At 41.9% G+C, this 20,368-nt stretch overlaps 1 protein-coding gene across 3 annotated transcripts in view; it reads right to left on the minus strand.

Moving 5' to 3' along the window:
- Nucleotides 1-20,368, minus strand: part of Cdh6 (cadherin 6) — a 153,686-nt gene that overhangs the window by 46,669 nt on the left and 86,649 nt on the right. For all 3 annotated transcript variants that reach the window (XM_045132356.1, XM_045132357.1, XM_045132358.1), the window contains exon 2: nucleotides 18,294-18,653. In XM_045132356.1, the coding sequence (XP_044988291.1) occupies nucleotides 18,294-18,521 (228 nt within the window). In that variant the 5' untranslated portion in view covers nucleotides 18,522-18,653. The remainder of the gene's footprint in view (nucleotides 1-18,293; nucleotides 18,654-20,368) is intronic.

The following is a 20,368-nucleotide window of genomic DNA, read 5'->3' on the forward strand; positions in this document are numbered from 1 at the left end:
TCATCTATCCATCCTTCTATCTTCCAAGTTTCTTCTCAATGTGTACCCACTGTCTTCCACAGTTAGAGAACACAGTAAGGAGTTCTAAATTTGCAGCGTTTCTGAAGCCTGACCCCATGCGATTCAATCTTTTGTCTTCAGTTAGATTTAATAACCACTGAAGCAGACCTAGTGTTGTGTGGAAGAGAATATCTGAAAAAGTGCTAAAAGCAAAAGAATTTTAAGTCTAAAGGGAGGAAAGATCTATTAATTCCCTTGATATTTATCTTTTACACTCAATACCTTGAATTTAATGTCAAAAGGACCAAACTGTTTTCAATGAACAAAACTTCAGTGTTCTAATAGTGTGGTAGGCAGGATAATGGTCCTTTGGAAGATGTCCTTGTCCTAACTCCCAGCATCTGTCACTATGTTACCTTATGTGGCAAAAACACTTTGTGCATGTGCTTAAGGTAAGGCTCCTTGTGAGGTGGAGTATGTTGGATTTTTCATGTGAGCCTGATTTAGTCTGAAGGTTCCTGACAAGGAAACAAAGAAGCAGAGGGCTGGAATCAAGAAGGAACGATTACAGAAGCATGAAAGTGGGAGAATTTGAGGATGATCCATGCCTTGTTTCAAAGATGGAGGAAGAAGTCATAGTCCAAGGAATGCAGGTGGCCAGAAATCATAGCAAGATGGATTCTTCCACAGAAAGACACTGTGGGCATTGTGGTTTCAATGTCATTGTCCCCTATAGCTTCATGTGTTTTGAATACTTGGTCCCCAGCTGGTGGCAGTTTGGGAAGGCTGTGTAGCTCTTGGGAGGTGGAGCCTTGCTGGAGGAGGGCAGACCTTGTGGTCACTCTGGCTGTTTGCTGTCTGCTTGGGTCACCTGTTCCATCATGCTCTGCCTGGCATGATGAGATTTCTCCTTGAAAGAAACCCTTAAACTGCTTCTGGTGGGATGTTTTATCTTAGCAACGAGAAAGCAACTATTACACCTTTTTTTTTTTCCTCCTCCTTCCCTAATTTTGGGATATGACCTCACTTTGTAGCCCCTGCTGGCCTGGAACTCACTTTGTAACCTAGACTGGCTTAGAACTCAGGGTAACCTCCTCCCTCGGCTAAGTGCATGAACCACCATTCCTGACTCTAGAAGGACATCCTGCAGACATTGTGTTTAGTCCACTGAAGCAAATTTTAGACGTCTGACCTCCAAAATTGTAATATGATACATCTGTACAACTTTAAGCCATTAAATTTTTGATAATTTGTTACAGCTATGCTAGAAAACAAAAACAATAATTCCTTATCTCTGGAATTCAAGGTGAACTTAAATTATATGTGGTCCATCAAAAATCCCAGTGGAAGAGGGAAGAAAGCAAACCCTTACTGAACACATACCCGTACCAGGCACTGCAGGAATACAGAGCTTGCTGCATCGATTCTTGCAATGCCTTTAGGAGATAACCTTTATGCTCCCATTTTTGTTTCAGAATAGGAAACTGAGGTCAAAGAGGTTAAGTACTTTACTCAAAATGAAGGGTAGAGCCACAAGAAGGATATCAAGACGTGCTTGGCTCTGAAGTCTATGTTTGCTCTCATCAGAGCAAACAGCCAAAGCAGGGCTCCTCACAGTAACTGAATAGTTTTGGATTTGTTGTATTTATTAGATTATGCCCCAGGCTAAGTTATTTGTACATTCTATTGGCACAAATGATACAGACTGTAATAGATGTTATTGTTCATTTGGGAATTATCAATTAAACAAATGGCTGTTTGGTTTATTAACTGCATGGAGTTATTTCCCAAAAAGGCATTGTTTACTGCTTTTTTACTTGCCTTTTGAAGTCCAAGGTCTTTCTTGTCTTGGCAGACTGTGACATTAGTTTCAGCTCCTGCTTAGCCTAACATTTTCATTTTCCAAAAGCTAGTGGTAAATCAAGCTGAGAGCCAGATACCCAGTCAAGAATTGATTTAGTAAGGCGTTGTAACTCACCAGTTATAATCCTACCTTTCTGACTTACATTGCAATCTCTAGAGAGAATGCTAAGTTCTTAGGACACACAGACAGACAGGCAGACAGACACTCATATCCACTTGCATTCCTTATGCCCCCTCTTTCTCCTTCTCTCTGAAATATATGCCTTATAGGAAAATCAAAACAGCTAAAATGCAGACATTTGAGACATGGTGGACTTTTTTTTAACCAATATATTTTGTTCTTGAAAGGCACCAAATGTGCTGGATATTACATTCTTCTATGTTGACTCTTATTTAGGATCTAAAAAAGTTGAAACTCAATCTTTATAAAGTAAGTACTTGGCTCAAGGGAGAACTATTGCTCTTTCAAATTCACAGTTCTTAAGTATCCTACATCCACAGAATAAATGGCAATTAGATTTCATATCATGCTCAGTCAAGAAAATAATGGGAAGCAGTTCTAGACAGGGAGGTTCTGAGTGGTCTCCTCAGCTTTCTTGCTTTGGAGCAAGCTATGCATTCTTAAATGACTAGGAAAGGTTCTCTTGGGCTGGAGAGATGGCTTAGTGGTTAAGTGCTTGCCTGTGAAGCCTAAGGACCCTGATTTGAGGCTTGATTCCCCAGGACCCACGTTAGCCAGATGCACAGGGGAGCGCATTCGTCTGGAGTTCATTTGCAGTGGCTGGAGGCCCTGGTGCGCCCTCTTCCTCTCTGCCTCTTTCTCTCTGACTCGTTCTCAAGTAAATAAATAAAAATAAACAAAAAAATAAAAAAAATAAAAGGTTCTCTTTCTCCTCTATGGGGACTGAAATCGTCAGTGAAGAAAACTGGCTTTTGTCCCATGGTAATGCCTGGCCAGTGTTCTCACTGTGTCTAGTGTCATGAAACCGAGTGCTCTTTTTACTGGCCTCCAACTTCTAAGCATTTATAGTATTATCATTTGCTATCCCATCTAAAAAGACTCTTCCCTACCTTGCTGTCTCAATGATGTGGGACAAACAAGCCCATCAGATTTAACCCGGTGTAAACAAGTGGATTCTAGCCTTGGTGGTGGTGTTCTGGCAATGACCCTGCGGTCCCCGGAGCCACCTCAGACTCTATTTTGTCACATGTGAAAGGACTGAATTATGCTCAACTGAGTGAGTATTGATGTGCATCACTGGCAGAATGCTTGTGCACACGAGAGCATGCATAAACTGCTCAGCCTGATGAAGTGGGAAAACATTATCCTTGTCATTTATCTTAGTATAAATTTTCTCAAAGAAACTTCCAGAACATCATCGCGGATGCCCCAGCCTGCCAGCGGTGATTTCTCTTGTGTCACCTTCTCTTCTGTTTCTCCCCACCTGGCATCTGCCCCTTCTTCAGGTGCTACTTTGATGGTTTGCATTGCAGTGGAAGTCCTGACTGCCACATTGCCATTTTAAAACTCAAGTAAGTTACATCTAGACTATTGAAAAGGATAAACCCAAGCCAGGCGTGGTGGTGCATGCCTTTAATCCCAGCACTTGGGAGACAGAGGTAGGAGGATCGCCGTGAGTTCGAGGCCACCCTGAGACTCCATAGTGAATTCCAGGTCAGCCCGGGCTAGAGTGAGACCCTACCTCGCAAAATCAAAAAAAAAAAAAAAAAAAAAAGAAAAGAAAAGGATAAACCCAAATCAAGTATTGTCACTCAATTTTGTATAAGTGACTTATTTATTTTTTCCCCTTCTAAGAGGCAGGTGGATATGCAAACACCAAGATCACAGCTTTAATTCAATAGTGCCCCTTTCCTCTTTACTTAAGTCCCATGGCTGGGAGGATAGCTAGAATTTTCGAGATACTAATAGGGTAACAGACCCATGCTTTACCTAACTTCAAGATGGTCAGTTGGCTCCCTCCAGAGAAGCCATCATCTCATCTCATCACTACCAAATCCAAACTGAGCCAAAGTAGACCAAACCAAACCCAAATCTGCCAAGTCAAGCCAAGCCAAACCACCAAGCTGAAACAAGCCCAACCAAACACCCCAAAGTTCCTAATCTAAGACAGAAATGATCTGGATCCTTATATATTACATACAGCACGTGAAATATACCGATGTTTTAAGTTTATTTATTTTTCAAGTAGAGAGAGAGATGGAGAGAAGATAGACAGGGAATGGGTGCCAGGACCTCTTGCCACTGCAAATGAAGTCCAGTTGTATGCACCACTCTGTGCATCTGGCTTTCTGTGTGTACCGGGGAACTGAGCTCAGGTTGGCAGACCCTGCAGGCGAAAGCCTTAACCACTGAGCAATCTCTCCAGCCATGCTCATGTTTTAAATAACTGTGTATTAAGACAGAATTCCACTTGCATGTCCTCCTTCATGTTTCTCTTATAAATTGCACTCATAAGTTGAGGAAAAGAGTTAAGATGAATTTATGTTCAAGGAACTATTCTTTTTCTTTTGAGAACTCTAAATATGTGGGTTAGAAGATACAATAAAAAAACCTAATTAGTCATTATAAAGAATTTTCCTATTCCTGAGTTATACTTCTCTCCATAGCTTTTTTTTTTTTTGTGGTTGGGGGAGGGTGAAGAAAATCACAACCAACATTTTCAGGTCCTAAGAAATGTCTTCTTTATTGAACTCTTGAATTGTCTTCACAAGATAGTTTCATAGGACTTTTCGGAAAAAAAAAAATTCTTCCTTTTAGATGACTCCCTTTGATAGAGATGGTTTCCATATAGGACTTTTCTTCTTCTTTTGTAGGCTCTCACTCGAGCCCAGGCCCATCTAGAATCCATTCTGTAGCCCAGGGTGGCCTCAGATTTATAGCAATTCTCCTACCTCAGCCTCCTGAATGCTAGAATTACAGGTAGACATTTTAGAATCTATTCATGTGGGCTGGAGGGGTGGCTTAGCACGTAAGGCTCTTGCCTGCAAAACCAAAGGACCCAGGTTCAGTTCCCCAGGACCCCTGTAAAGGCAGATGAACAAGGTGGTGCACATGTCTGGAGTGTTGGCTAGAGGCCCTGGTGCACCCATTTTCTCTCTCTCTGCCTCTCTAGCTCTCTCAAAATAAATAAAATTCAATAATTAATTAATAAGTAAAAATTTAAATATCAGTTAAAAATCTATTCATTCAGTTATTTATTTGGTACTAGGGATTGAACCCAGGGCCTTGGTCGTGTTCAGCAAGCACTCTGCCACTGAGCTATCTCCTCAGCCCTCCATAGAGGACTTTCATGCTCAATTTCATTCATGTCTGGTATTTAATACATGATCAAACTTTAAAGACAGTGAGGTAGGTGCCAGCCCACTAACACAAATCAGTATCTCTGCTAGGCATACCAGAGCATATCATATCATATCATACAGGGGAGTATCATGTCCATAGGTGATGACAATCAGTAATGCTGTGCCATGTACTTCAGAAAGTTCATGGGGATCATGGATTTTGATATTCTTCCTTCAGCACACACACAAATGGTAACTTGTGAAGTGACATATATATATATATGTTAATTAGCCCAGTTATAGTCATTTTACAGTGTATACTTATATAAAAAGCTTATTAGGAGCCAGGCGTGGTGGTGCACACCTTTAATCCCAGCACTCGGGAGGCAGAGGTAGGTGGATTGCCGTGAGTTCGAGGCCAACCTGAGACTATATTAATGAGTTCCAGGTCAGCCTGGACTAGTGTGAGACCTTACCTCAAAAAACCAAAAACATAAAAAAAACCCCAAAACATAAAAATCAAAAGCTTATTAGGGCTAGAGAGATGGCTCAATGGCTAAAGTGCTTGCCTGCAAAGCCTCAGGATCCAGGTTTGATTCCCCAGTACCCATGTAAGCCAGATGTACAAAGTGGCACATGCATCTGGAGTTCGTTTGCAGTGGCAGGAGGCCCGGTGTGCCCATTCTCTCTCTCCTTCTTTCTCTCTCTCTCTCCCTCCCTCCCTCTTTCTCTCTGTCTCAAATAAATAAAAATATTTAAAAAAAGCATATATTTACCATATATAATCTTTGTTTCTCAATTGCTAGGAAATCTTGAAAGGTGGTTAACATTCTAATTATAGTGCATCAAAAGGTTAAGATACTTAGGAATATACTTAAGAAAAGAGTGCAGCATAGGGGACACAGTTTTGAGATAATATGATGGGCTTTTATCTCCTGAGGTCATTGTAGCTTCATTAAAATAACATTTGGCTCTCCAATGAGAAAAATCTGTGCTATGCGCCAGTGGGAATAGAAAAATGAGTAAGACATTCAGTCAAGGGTTTTGTAGCGTTTACAGAGATATAAATATTCAAGTGTAAATTCAGTATCTAAAATAAATGAAAAGAGCAGTCCTAAGACTACATATGAAACACTGCTCAATAATTCAAGGTCAAAGTTTACCTTAAACAAGGAATCAATTATTTTGCTCTTAAGAAGGTGAAACAGTCAGTATAATTAAAGAATTAAATCAACATTAATTTTCCATAATAAAACTCCAGTTCAATAATAAGTAGATAATTATATGTAACAAATTCAACTTCTAGAATCATTATATCTCAAGTGCAAAGAGTCAGTTTTGAAGTGGCTGGATGCCCTGAACCTTTTTATTATGAAGAAATAAGACCAGCTAGTGTGTAGTGTGCGTTACACTTTTACTGCGTTTGGGGAAATAGAGACACGTTCATGTGTCCACAGCGCTTTGAGCTGCTGTTGGAGAGATATGCTCTGGGTGTCCTTGCTGCTCTGGACCCAGGACAACCCTTGGACACCAGTGGAATCATCAGCTGTTCACCTTTCTTTCTCTTTTCTCTGGATTCTTCCTATTTGAAGGCACACATATTGATCTTCCCTCAAATCCTTATTAGTGAGTTAAGGTACGTGAGGCCTTTCTAAGCCCTTTCTCTGTATAAATTTATTTAATCTTCACCTCACTAATTTTGTTACTTCTGTCATTTAACAGTTGAGAGGACAGGGGATCAGAAAGAGGTTAAATAACTTCCCCACTGCAGCACAGATAGGCTGGAGCTCAGACGCGTCACACGATGAGGGCATCAGCTTCCACCGTGGTGATATGTGTGCTAAGTGTCCTCCCCAGGCTCATGTGTTTGAATACTTGATCACCAGTTTGTGGGTGCAGTTTTGGAAGTTTGTGGAGTCTTCAGGGGACAGAGCCTTGCTGGGGGAATTGTGTTACTGGGGGCGGGCCTTGAGGTGTTATGTTCTGGCATCACTTGAAGCTCTTTGGCGTTTCTACTTCTCCCTGCTGATGTGACAATGTGACTTCAGCTGTCTGCTCCTGCCACGCTTTGCCCCACATTGTGAAACTTCCCCTGGAAAGCTGAGGTAAACTTTTTATTTCCATAAGCTGCTTTTTGGATTATTCTGTCCCAGCTATGAGAAAGTAACTGCTATACACTCTCTCAAGAATAATTGTTCAATGAATGGAAATTATTTTCTTCCAAAATCTATTTAAAAAAATGTCACAGTGGAGATAACTTTTTCAATTATCTTTTTGACTCCAGTCTCCATTTATTCTCATCAGCATTAAATCCCACATCCAAAGTGATATTTCAGGCCTTTTGTTATGCTCCCAAGTCCTTTGAAAGATACCAATTACCTAAAATATTTATTTCAAATATGCATACATTTTAATCTTTTAAAAATGCATTTATTATTTGTGCATATGTATTTTCTGTGAAAGTAGGATTAAACAAGTGGTAGGTATTTTCCCTGTGAAAATTGCTATCATGTGGCTTCTTTTCTTATTCCAGGTCTGTAATTTAAAAATTGGACTCCTTATGCTGGATTTTGAGAATACTTGTTACTTGTAAATAATTGCAACATAACTTTCTTTCTTATTCTTTTAGGAGAACTCATTTTCATTTGTACTTCTTCTTTAGTGGCCAATAATAAGTTTGCAAATAACACTGGTACACTTACTGTGCTCGTGAAGCTTATATTTCATTTAACCTTGGCTATTGGCATAAAATCTTGTAGAAAGATGAAACTTGATGCTGGCAACTTAGACCTGCACAGGAAGTGGCCTTCCTGAGGTTACAGTGGTGTATTGAAAGCTGAACATAGTCCACACCTGATGAAGGCCACCAAATGGGGGAAACCCCTCATCAACATGTTTATTTATTTATTTATTTCTGGTAAAAGAAGGTGTTGACTTTGTTTAATAATAATACCAAGTTAAGATTAATTAATGAAGACTCAGCAATGTCTATAAGTAGATTCTACTCAGTTTTTAATAACAAGTACGGGTGAGGCTCCATGACCTTTAACAACCACCAGCTCCATTTAACTTGTGGAACTCAAAGGTAAAATAGCCACTTCAAAAACCAGAGGGAGCTGAACTCTTATCTCCCTTTTATTCACCTTGATCCTTGCAATCTTTGTGACAAATTGAATTCAAGCAGGAGGCTCTGGGATGCCAGCAGCACAGTGAAATGGAAGTTGGAGGATTGAGGATTGGGTCTTTATTTGGCTGTGTATATATTGCACTGTTTGCTCTGTGGCCTGGACACCTGAACACTTGCCACTGGGTTCATGATCAAGGTCAGACTTTCTAACTTTTCAGCTCACCAAATGAGCATGCAGAGAAAAGTTTAAGAGCCAGAAAACATCTGCCACACAGGACATTTTCTTAATATCAAAAAGCAGATGGTGTAGCCAGGTGTGGGCATGGCAGTGCATGCCTTTAATCCCAGCACCCGGGAGGCAGAGGTAGGAGGATAGCCATGAGTTTAAGGACACCCTGAGACTACACAGTGAATTCTGGGTCAGCCTGAGTTAAGAGATACCCTGCCTCAAACCCACTCCCCCTAGAAAAAGCAGATGGTAGAGAATACTAGGGAGAACCAGGATACATCGATACATCAAGAAGAAAGAGCCAACTCTCTACCATGAGATGGGTCACCTCAACCCCATCTGCCTGGACCCAGAAGTCACTACAGAAGTGGTGACACAAATCCTGCTCTAACAGGCAGCCTGAAAACCAGTTCAAAGGAGATGGCGACAGACACTGTGGTCACTCAACCCTCATACAAACAGAGATTCAGAGGCTACAGAGAAAGCAACGCTAAATCAGACTGCTGTCAAGTCTGCATGGCTCAGGGAACATTGTGGAAGAGGAGGCAGAAAGACTGCAAGAGCCTCAGGCACTGACTGAGATCTTTTGGTCTGCATAACGAATACCAATAACCCCACCGGAGAAGACCCTCACCACAATTGGGGATGGGGTAAAGGGGCTTAAGAATACAACTTTTTAATAAAAAAATCAACATACAATAATTTTTTAAAACAAAAAGCAGATTGATGTTTTTGTCATTAAGAATATGGAAACAGGGCTTGAAAGATGGCTTAGCAGTTAAGGCGCTTGCCTCCAAAGCCAAAGGGCCCAGATTCGACTCCCCAGGACCCATGTAAGTCAGATACACGAGGTGGCGCATGTATATAGAGTTTGTTAGCAGTGGCTGGTACCCTAGTGTGCCCATTCTACCGCTCTCTCTCCCTCTCTCCCCCTGCCTCTCTCTCTCTCAAATAAATAAGTAAAAAAGAACGTGGAAATAAAATAAAGATTACCATTTAAGTTGTCAAAGGGAAAGTTACTTCTTAAAACATTTTCTCTAAAAGTACATTCAATGGGTAAGTATAGGCAGCCACTCTCTCTTAAATACAATAACCAATTGAAATATAAAAATGTTAAATGGCTGAACATTAAATTTAAATGATGAAAAAGAAAGATGTGCCCAAGGCACTTGTCCTGACTGGGAGGAAAGATTATTACAGGTCACTGAACCAGAACAGAAGTTTAGAGAAGGTTGTTGAGGGAAAGAAAAAGACTTAAAAAAAATTCACAATGCTAGATCACTAATTGTATATCTAATTATAAAATGCTTGCATAATGTGATTATTGTAAATATAATTGATGTGTTTTGGAAATTAAAATCAAGAGAGACAAAAAGGAATGCACATTTGTATTTCTCTTTTAAAATACCCTTTTAAAACAATTCTTTTCTTCTCTATCCTTGAATTTTACATAGCCAATTTTCTGTGTGGTATTGAGTGGAAGCAGTCATTGAATGCCAAGTATATTCTTTTTTTTTTTTTCTCATGTATTTGTGCTTTCAAAATGAGACTTTGAAGTAGTGGGTATACAGGAAAGGAGGAATAATGTAATCATTAGGTGGTCAGGCAATTGAGTCTGTCTGTCAAAGTCCTGGCAATGTTAGACCACGGGCTAACATATGTGAACCTTGGTTTATACAATGTGTAAGCAAGGATATAAATGACACCTATGCATTAGTCTTGCTGTACAGATCAGTCTTAGTCTGTTTTCTGTAGCTATCACAGGATGTCTGAGTCTGGAAAATTTATGCACAAAGAGGGTTATTTGGCTTACAGTTTCTTGGATGCCAAGAAGACCAAGAGAACATCAGCAGAGACTTCTCTTGGCTTCTTGTGAGGACCTGGCTGTTTTACCACCTGGCAGAAAGTGGCAGGGCAAGTATGTATGTGTGGAAGAGAGAGGGGACACAGGGGACACACCTTGTAGTAATCTGATTACTAACCCAACTTTCTGTGAGCTATACCAATCCATTCGTGAGGGTAGAATACCCATAACTCATGACCCAGACACTTTGTTAAAAAATTATTTATTTATTTACTTGTGTTTGGGGTTTGTATGTGTGTTTGTGTGTGTGTGTGTGTGTGTGTGTGTGTGTGTGTGTGTGTGTGCGCATGCTAACACCTGTGTGCACACGCTAGGGTCTCTTGCTATTGCAAATGAATGCCTGTCTAGTTTTACGTGGATGGTTGGAGAATTGAGCCCAGGATGGCAGTCTTAAGCAAGCAAGCGTCTTTAACCACTGAGCCATGTCCCCAACTCCTGTTCTCCAAACACTTCTTGAGGGCCACAGCACCTCTACGTACCATGGACAAGCAAATTTTGGCATGAGCTCTGCTGGGCACAGAGAGCTTCACACCATGGCAGGGCCCTGGGAAGCAGTCCCCTCGAAGTGCGCAGTATGGCGTCGGGGCCGAAGGAACGCCCAGTGAACGTCAGCGATGGTTTGACTTCAGTCAGATGCTACCGCCTCAGGGATGTCCCAGATCACCTGTCTCTCAGGACTGGGCCATCTCCAGGCCCCCCCCCGCCCCCAACTTCTGCTCAGTTCAGAATAGAATCTTCACAACAGCATTTAAGGCACTAAATGATCTCGCAGGATGGGCAGAAATATCGATTCTTGCTTAATTATAGGAATAACTAATTGCTCAGCCCTAATTTTAAAGGGGTATATGGTGTGTATTTATTTTTATGAGTCATTAAAACATTACTGTCCAATTAGCTGCAGTAGAGTGGTTTTTAGAATTGGGCAGACATTAATTTTAAAGACTCAGGAGAAAGGTATATTAGAAGATTTGTACATTACTGTCTCAAACAGAACCTAAAATTTTATGATATTAAAAATTTTAACCAATCAGTTATTTGGAACTCTTCCCTCTTTTCCCACAGAGAAAACCATCATGAATTTCCAAAAAGGTGTGTCAGAAAATATCTTTTGAGCATGCCTTTTCCAGCTCACTAGCCCACTCCCGTTTGTAGGAGTGCCTTTCTCCTTTTTTAACAAACGATCTCTATTTTCATTACCTTAACCAAAAGAAAATTCCACAAATACAGACCTCTGGTTTGCTGGGAGAAGTATTACAGCTGCCTGTGTTGGGAATCCGTCTTCTTTGTGTGTGTGTGTGTGTGTGTGTGTGTGTGTGTGTGTGTGTGTATGATTACATGTTTGTTCACACGTGTGTAGACACACATGTCTATGTGCCTGTGAAGGCTAAGAGTTGACAGTGAGTTTCTTTCTCAGACCCCATCAATCATACTTTCTGAGACAGGGTCTTGCACGGGACCCGGAAGCTCACCCATCTAGCTGCTAGGCTAGCTGGCCAGCGAGCCCTGGGTACCTTCCCATCTCTACCTCCCTAGCGCTCGGGTTACCGTGTTCACCATCACGTCAGCTTTTATGTGGGTGCTGAGATCTGAACTCAGGTCAGAGTTATGCACAAGCACTTTATCCACTGAGTCATCTCCCAAGACCGAAGATCCATGGTTTGTGTGCATTGCGTGGAGGGACAGCTAACGAACCGCAGGAGGGAATGTGGACGAGACCTTGCTGTGGCCTGTATGAATCTTTTGATTAAAATTAGGCTAAGTTCTCGTTTTTGTTTTCCCTTTTTCATTTCTGGGATGTGTGTGTGTGTCTTCGCAACTGTGAGTGTGGGTATGCCCACGCCACTTTGCCTGCGTGGAGGTCAGAGGACAACTTCAAGTGCCGTTCCCTGCCTTCTACCTTGAGGCTGGCTCTGTGGTTCCCTGCTGCCTTTGCCACGCTAGCTGGTCTGCAAGTTTCCAAATGTCCTCCCGTCGCTATCTCCCTCCCCACCCTAGTCATGCTGGGATTTCAGATACCAGCATGGCAGCATTTGTCGTTACTAGGGTTCTGGGTATCTAAACACATTTGCAAGGCAAGCACTTTATCCATTGAGCAGTCTTCCTGACCCCCACATTACGAGATTATTTATTTATCTATCTATTTATTTATTTGAGAGAGAGAGAGAGAGAGAGAGAGAAGGAGATAGACACAGAGAGAGAATGGGTACACCAGGGTCTCTAGCCACTGCAAATGAATTTCAGATGCATGTGCCACTTTGTGCATCTGGCCTGCGTGGGTACTGAGGAATGGGACCTGGGTCCTTTGGCTTTGCCAGCAAGCACCTTAACTGCTAAGCCATTTCTCCAGCCCTAGATGTTTTTATAAACCATATTCATCTTTGTGTGAGTAACTGTCCACATCTTGAGAATCTACTCTGGATCTATAGGTAAGCATAATCATCTGGTGTGAAATATAATCTCAGACTATATGTCAGCCATCATCAAAGGACTGCTATATTATATAAAGCTCACTTGCCTCTCACCTTTCTATGAAGCTAACCTGAACCACAGACAACACAAGTGGCTGTTGCACAGGATCAAATCCTTCTCTTCAGCCTCCATCAAGAAAGCACGACCCCTTGTGTTTCCTGCACCCTGGGTGTTGTGTTCCCTGTTGCATCTTGATGCTTTGGACCGTGGATCTCTGATGTTTGCTCCTTTGGCTTCTGTGGCCATTTAACCCAGGAAGTCCTGGCAAGTCTCCCTCAGCAGTGTGAGCTGACACCTGCTGTGCTTGGAAGATGGGGTTCAGACACCTTCACTTCCTCTAGGAAGCTCTGCTAAACCCCAAAGCCTAGTTGGCGTCCTGTCTTTAATGCTTTGTGGATTCCCATCTTCTTGCTAAATATGCCCTTTGCTTATCATGGGTTGACAATAATCTCCTCTAGGACTGTGGCTCTGCAAATTGACAGCATGTGAGAAGCATTAGTACTTAATTTAAAGTGAACTAAATTAGGACACCCCCCCCCCACGGGGAAATGAGATAAAGGTGAGGTCTTTTTAAACATAGCATCTCTCAAATTTTAATCTGCAAACAATATACCCTGGGAGTCTGCTTAAAATGCAGACCCTTATGCCATAGGAAACTGGTGGGGCCTGGGAACTTGCATTTCTAACAAGCTCTTTCGAATGCTATGTTTGCTAACGCATCTAAATGGTCATGCGTTTTAGAACACATTCGTCTGTATACCTGTATGTGTCTGGATCGGTAATGTTACCCAAGGCAGAACAACTTCCTGTTCTGTTACCTCTATCCACCACTACCACCATTTTAAGGTAGGGAGAACTGAGTGAGGCTTTCTCACGCCCCAGAATTCTTGTTCAACAGAACACAGTGGAAGGTTGGAGAATGAATGTTAAACACAGGAATAGAAGAAAGGCTCAGCTACTGGGCCTCTGTTTCAGCTTTAATGTATGACTTTGCTGATTCTCACATTACTGTGGCAGCCTGTGGACTCCCCTCTATGCCTCTGGTGACGTGTGCAATTATCTTTTTTCCTGTCTATACCTGAAAACCTTTTACTTTTCCTTCCTTCACCACCAGTTTGGCTCCTTCCAAACTGATGTGATCAAATCAACACACATATAAAATACAGAAATTCTTATAATATAAAATGATTTTTGCCAGGTGTTGTGGTGCATGCCTTTAATCCCAGCACTTGGGAAGCAGAGGCAGGAGGATCACTGTGACTTTGAGGCCACCCTGAGACTACATAGTGAATTCCAGGCCAACTTGGACTACAGTGAGACCCTACCTCAAAACCCCCCCCCAAAAAAAGAAAATTCTTTGAGCCCAAGTACAATTTGCTCAACACCATTACTTTTCCTCAGCTAACACTTGCACCCTTCCATATATAGATCGTGTGAATCTTTTCAGTTGTAGGCCTCTGTGTTAGGCTCTGAGTAGTTCCCATTTTAGCAAGGCAAACAGTACTCTTAAGGGTTTATATGCCAGGTTAACTATAGTCTCATGAGTCTCAGAGCATGCACTGAGGCAGCTTGGGTGCAGGAAAGATTAAAATTTCATGGCCATAGAGCAACGCATGACCGTCAGCCACCTAGCAATTAGGAGCTTGAGGTGGTTTATAGATTCTGCAGTAGGTGGTGCTCAATTCCTTTCAATGATATCATTTACAATGTTGAGTTTTTCTGCAGTGGTGTGACAAAAAAAAAAAAATAATAACTAAGGTGGAAGAATCACATGGAAAGGGGAATTAGGAGGGTGGTATGTAATCTGAATGAGATGCTGGTAAGTGCCCAGTAGATGCACACAGGCTATCTTGACTGTGATTAAGAGTGAAGCAAAACTTCCTTTTTCTATTAATGTATGTGCATTATTTTTTTCCTCTCAAAGGGTTACTAAGAACTGAAATACTTTTTTTTTTTTAAATGTTTTCTGTTTTTAAATTTTTTTTGGGGTTTATTTTATTTATTTGAGAGTGACAGAGAGAGAGAGAAAGAGGCAGATACAGAGAGAGAGAATGGGCACGCTAGGACCTCCAGCCACTGCAGACGAACTCCAGATGCATGCGCCGCTTTGTGTATCTGGCTAACGTGGGTCCTGGGGAGTTGAGCCTCGAACCGAGGTCCTTAGGCCTCACAGGCAAACGCTTAACCACTAAGCCATCTCTCCAGCATGAAATACTTATTGTTTAAGCCTATTTCATGTGTAAGACCAATAGGCATGTCTTTTGGCCTAAGGCCACTGTGAAAAAGAATTTTGTGTGCTGAGAATTCATTGGAACCTCTGTTCCAGTCCAATATTTTCTATCCTCAAAGTTTCCTCACAGGGCAGATCTGAATGAGCTCACCAGGTGTCTTGTTTTCCAAGTTAGTTTAAAGTTTAAAGTGGAACAACGTGTTGCCACAAATGAGAGTCATCTCTGTTTTCTTTTCTCCTTCTTTTTTTGGGGGGGAATACATTTTTTGTAATTGATCCCGGAACCTCATACATGCTTGGCAAGAGCACTACCACTGAGCTACATGCCTGGCCCTTTCCCTTGCTTTCTCTTAATTTTATTTTTATTTCTCCTACTTTAAAAAATATATTTTATTTATTTGAATGAGAGAAAGAGGGAGGGAGAGAGAGAGAGGAGAGAGCGAGAGAGAGAGAGAGAGAGAGAGAGAGAGAGAGGGAGGGAGGGAGAGAATGGGTGTGCCAGGTCCTACAGCCACTACAAATGAACTCCAGATGCAGATGCATGTGCCCCCTTGTGCATCTGGCTTACATGGGTCCTGCAGAATTGAACCGGGGTCCTTTGGCTTTGCAGACGAACACCTTAACTGCTAAGCAACCCTCCCAGTCCTTTTTTACTTCTAATTAGAGTGAAAAATCATTTGCGCGTTAACATCACACAACTGTAAAGATGGGTTTGGGGAACCCGTCTCTGCAGGTCAAGGACGACTCACACGTCATGCAGCAAGGCTGGCAGCTGTGACAGCTCCGGTTCTTGCTCGTGGGTTTTGGTTTTTCTTTCTCTGGTTAATATTATCTTCATGGAGGAGTGTTAGGGGCAGCAAGAGCAGCAGAAGGTGGCAAAAAGGGGCAATTTATCTAGCTGCCAGCGGGACTTGTCTGAAACTGACAAGTGGACTTGAACCTGTGGTTGTGAAGGGGTTTTGGCTCTCTGCATTTCCTCCCCACCGAGATGTGCAATTCGCCTCCTCTTACTTCTGCAGTGATATGAAAGTCACTACCCCGCTTCAGTGCATTTCACATAGACTTGATGGAGCACATGCAATGATTTTGGGGTTTTTTTTGTTTGTTTTTTCAAGGTAGGGTAGCACTCTACCCCAGGCTGACCTGGAATCCACTATGTAGTTTCAGGGTGGCCTCGAACTCGTGGAGATCCTCCTACCTCTGCCTCCTGAGGGCTGTGCCACCACGCCCGGCTTGCAATGATTTTTTTAAACCATATTTAGTAACATTTATTTATTTATTTATTTATTGAGGCAGTGTGCCACGTTAACCTAGGCTTATATAGAACACATTCAATAGCCAGCTGGCCTCAAACTCATGGCAATCCTCTTACCTCACCCTACGAAGTCCCTTGGACCACAGACATGAGCCACCAGCCCAGGCTCAATTTTAGTAACTTTCTTATGTACCTACTATGTGCCAGTGCCTCGTGCTTTCTCAAGGCACCACTCTGCGCATGAATTTAGGTAGGCTTTGCTGCAGGCTTTTCACGTGAAGAAACCAAAGCCTGACACGGTTCATACCAGCTTTGGGTCACGTTTGGGTCAGCTTGAATCCACATCTTGCAACTTTCCCCGTGGCAACTTTGCCCCTCCCAGTTACAAGTGTAAAGCTGATTCTTAGGCAGTTTTACCGAGTGCTGCTTCTAGCATCCTGATATATCCTGGACTTTCTTTAAGCATTTGGAGAAGAAAAGCAGAAAAGAAAAAAAATGTGTGGGGGACTCAGTGGTTTAGAAAAGGCACTTTAAAGCTTAATCTTCTATGGTAATGATGTTATTTGTGTTGTAACAATGCTTTAAAGATTAAAAGAATTAACCATACTCTATCAACACAGTGTTATTTAAGCTCCACAAGGGACATGGAATTCAAGTGAGGAAACTGTCTTTCCTCAGTAGTGAGTTTCACTGTAGAGTTGTGTCCAGGTCTCTGGGGGATCAGTGTTGAAGCTCACCCTTTCACCGCATAGTTCCTCCTCTGCTTTATTCTACATCAATAATTCACCTCACTGGAACCTTGCCTGGTTACCTCAGCCTAAGCCTGCACTGGCTCTCCCTCATTCATAGTGGTAAATACTTCAGGAGAATATTTGCACACAATTACTTGAGGATATTTGGTCCCAGGCTGAAGTGTGAGCAGGCAGCCTTGGGAATCTGCGAAATTTATGCTGTGTGCAAGACATCCTGATGTAGGCATTTTGAAATCATAAGCGAAGACGTTTTGCCGTGCATCTTTGTATGTCCATTCTCACTTTAAGGGATGTCTGACAAATGATTTTTCTTATCAATCCCTTCTAATGAAACTTATCTACAAAGCATAAGCCCACGTCCCTGGCTTTTTGCGACGATCTCTGCAGAGTGGAGACATTGTGTAGAAAGAAGGTAGCTGAAGCTACAATCTGTACACTCAACATGACGGTCCGAGGATGCTGTTTTCTCTTACTCAGCTCCAGGAACCTGCCAGGGGCTGGAACAAGCCACACCTCCTCACTCTACTTTCTTAGTCAATACAATGGTCTGATGATGGCTGCAAATGGCACCTTTATGTAACCGAAGTCTTTTGCCAACCTTACTGCAGCTTACTTGCCATTTTAAGTGCCTGGTTCTTGCTAATTAATGAACATAAGATGAACCAGCAGCAACTCTGATCTAACCTCCTGGAGTGAGTTTTGGTCAGAGCACCGGAGGGAGCTGTAGATAGCAGCTTTCAGAAACGGTTAATTTGAACTTGGCCAAGAGACTCAAGCATGGAATGTTTGCTTTTAGAGTGAGAATAAGGCACCTCCCTCTCCTTACAGCATAATCACTCTATTTCTATTTTTAATACACCCTACTTTATAGAATAGCTGGATTCCATTTTTCAAGCTAAAGGAAAAAAATGAAGGGATTTATGATAATCCTATGCGGATGGTTGTGGGCGGTTCGTTTTGCATGGGCACATTTTCCCTTTCTTTGTTGCACTGCTAACAGTTCTCAGCTTCTTGCTACACTTCTTCCTGAAACTACTCAAGTGAGGAGGAAAAAAAAAAAAAAACAGTCTTAACAGATAAGCAACAATTCCCACAGTATTGGGTATTGGAGACAGGTTCACATCCCTCCCCATCTGTTTGTAAGAAATGACTTCTTCATACTTTGAAACCCAGAATGTTGAAGCACCCCAGGGCATCCTACCTTGCCCACATACTGATAATCGGATCCTGTGTATTCCTCCAGGAGAAAGAACTGATTCCACATCCAGCTCCTTTTTGAGCGGTTCAGCTCCGTTTTGCTGTTTCCAGAGAGCTCCAGGGCTCGCTTCTTGGCTGGGAAACCACTAGTCCTCTTAGATAATGGGGTGGAGAAAGTTGAGTAGGGCTGGCCGACCCAGAAGAGTAGCAAGAAGTACGGGTAAGTTCTCATGCTGGTGGCTCTGAGGTCCAGTCTCCGGCAGCGGGTTCCCCTCTTCCTGGAAGCGCCTCTCTCACCGCAGCGTATCCAGCCTCATTCCTCCAGTTCTTCCTCTATGTTCTTTGCTTGGCTCTTAGAGGATAGCTGGAAAGAATAATAACATATCAAGCATTTTTAGAGATATTTAAAATTCAGTGTTAGAGCAAATAGGTTGGATGACAAAAAAGAGGACAGAAATCTGAATAGCAAGATAGCAAAGAAAAAGTTGGCTACCAATTTTTGAGTGAGGAAACTGGTCTTCCAGAGATTGCAGAATGAAAGACACATATCTGCTATTTTTCTTTCTCCTTTTCTATCAGTTAAAAAAGTCCTATTTTCAGTAATAGCATTGCTAGAGGTCATCATGCCACGATAGATTATTTCACGACCTCGAAATATGTGGGCTGAGATCTGGTTAGAAGAAGCGAGTTTGTGTTTCTGATTCTATTTGCATATTTATCCTCATGAACAAACCTGGGGGAAGAATATCACAGACAATTTAAATTCGACGGAAAGTGGATAACGCTGAGATTTCACGAGAATGTGCTCGGCACCTGTGATGTGCCGGGCATGAGGCAAGGCGAGCCGGCTCTTGCTTGGCTGAGAAGATAGCTGTGATAGGAGAGAACAGCGCAGGTCAAATAAGGTTGGAAAAGACCATCCGTCTCCTCTCCAGAATGCACATTCACAGAGGGCAGTTTCTAAAGTGATATTTTGCAATAATGCTAAAAAGCCTACATTGATTCCAGCACTCTCCAAACTTGGCCAGAAACTATCCTCCTCCCCACCACGAAACCTACTTATAGCATAGGATGGGTCTGTGAAAATGTGTTAGAATTTGTCATCCAAGAGTCCACAAGACTTCAATACGCAAGTTCAAATTTTTTTTTAAAAGAAAATCTGGAATCTTTATGTCTAAATTTCACCTGTATCGTAAGCAATCAAATCAGTCAAACAGTTTCTACATAATTTTCACACATGCATTAAGCACTTCCCAGTATCACAGGGGGACCACTGACTGTAAGATCTTCAGAACAATCAGCTATTATTATACATGTGGGTAATAATTTTCCATGGCAAATATTAATTTTCAAGAGCACAAGCCATTATTTAAAAATCCTGGAGCCAGGCTGCTTGATAAAGATGTTCCACTTGGTTCACTGGCTTCCTTGTGCAATGAAAGTACTTTTCTGCTGCCTCAGCCTCCCCAGTGTTGGGATTATAGGGGGGCACCACTACCCTTGGCTTACATTTCTTAAAAAAAAAAACAGGAAAAAAACAAATCCAACAAAGCACACCTTGTCACACTATTTGAACTAGGGAAAATGATTTTCTTGACCAATATAACAATAACTGTAAGGAAATGTTCTGCAGTGTAGAACTTAGTACACCTGCATTGCTGTCCTCAGTCTAAACCACACAGATAAACTTATTTTAGATGTTCTGTTCAATAATTTTTCTCCAAGTCAGAAAAGACTGATGGACTTTATCCCTATTATTCTATTACATAAATGTATATGTGACCAGGATTTCTGTGGTTTTTTTTTTTAACCTCAGTAATGAGTAATTATAACCATCTAACACGTGGCTTGGTGAAAGTGTTCTGTTGGAAGGTACTGAAATATTTCATAGTATATGACATTTTAAAACCTTTATTCCATTATTATGCATCTTCTTGACAGCAGGCTGGGGAAGTTGAAAATTCCACAGGTGAGTAAATTAGTACTGTGACAATTAGTCATGTTGGAAAACTGCCAGGCAACAGTATAGTTGTCACTATGCAGCCTTGGTGCAGGTGTGGGATGACTGACGATCAATTA

Source organism: Jaculus jaculus, chromosome 13 (assembly GCF_020740685.1).
Source record: "Jaculus jaculus isolate mJacJac1 chromosome 13, mJacJac1.mat.Y.cur, whole genome shotgun sequence".
In the NCBI taxonomy this organism is placed as follows: Eukaryota; Metazoa; Chordata; class Mammalia; order Rodentia; family Dipodidae; genus Jaculus; species Jaculus jaculus.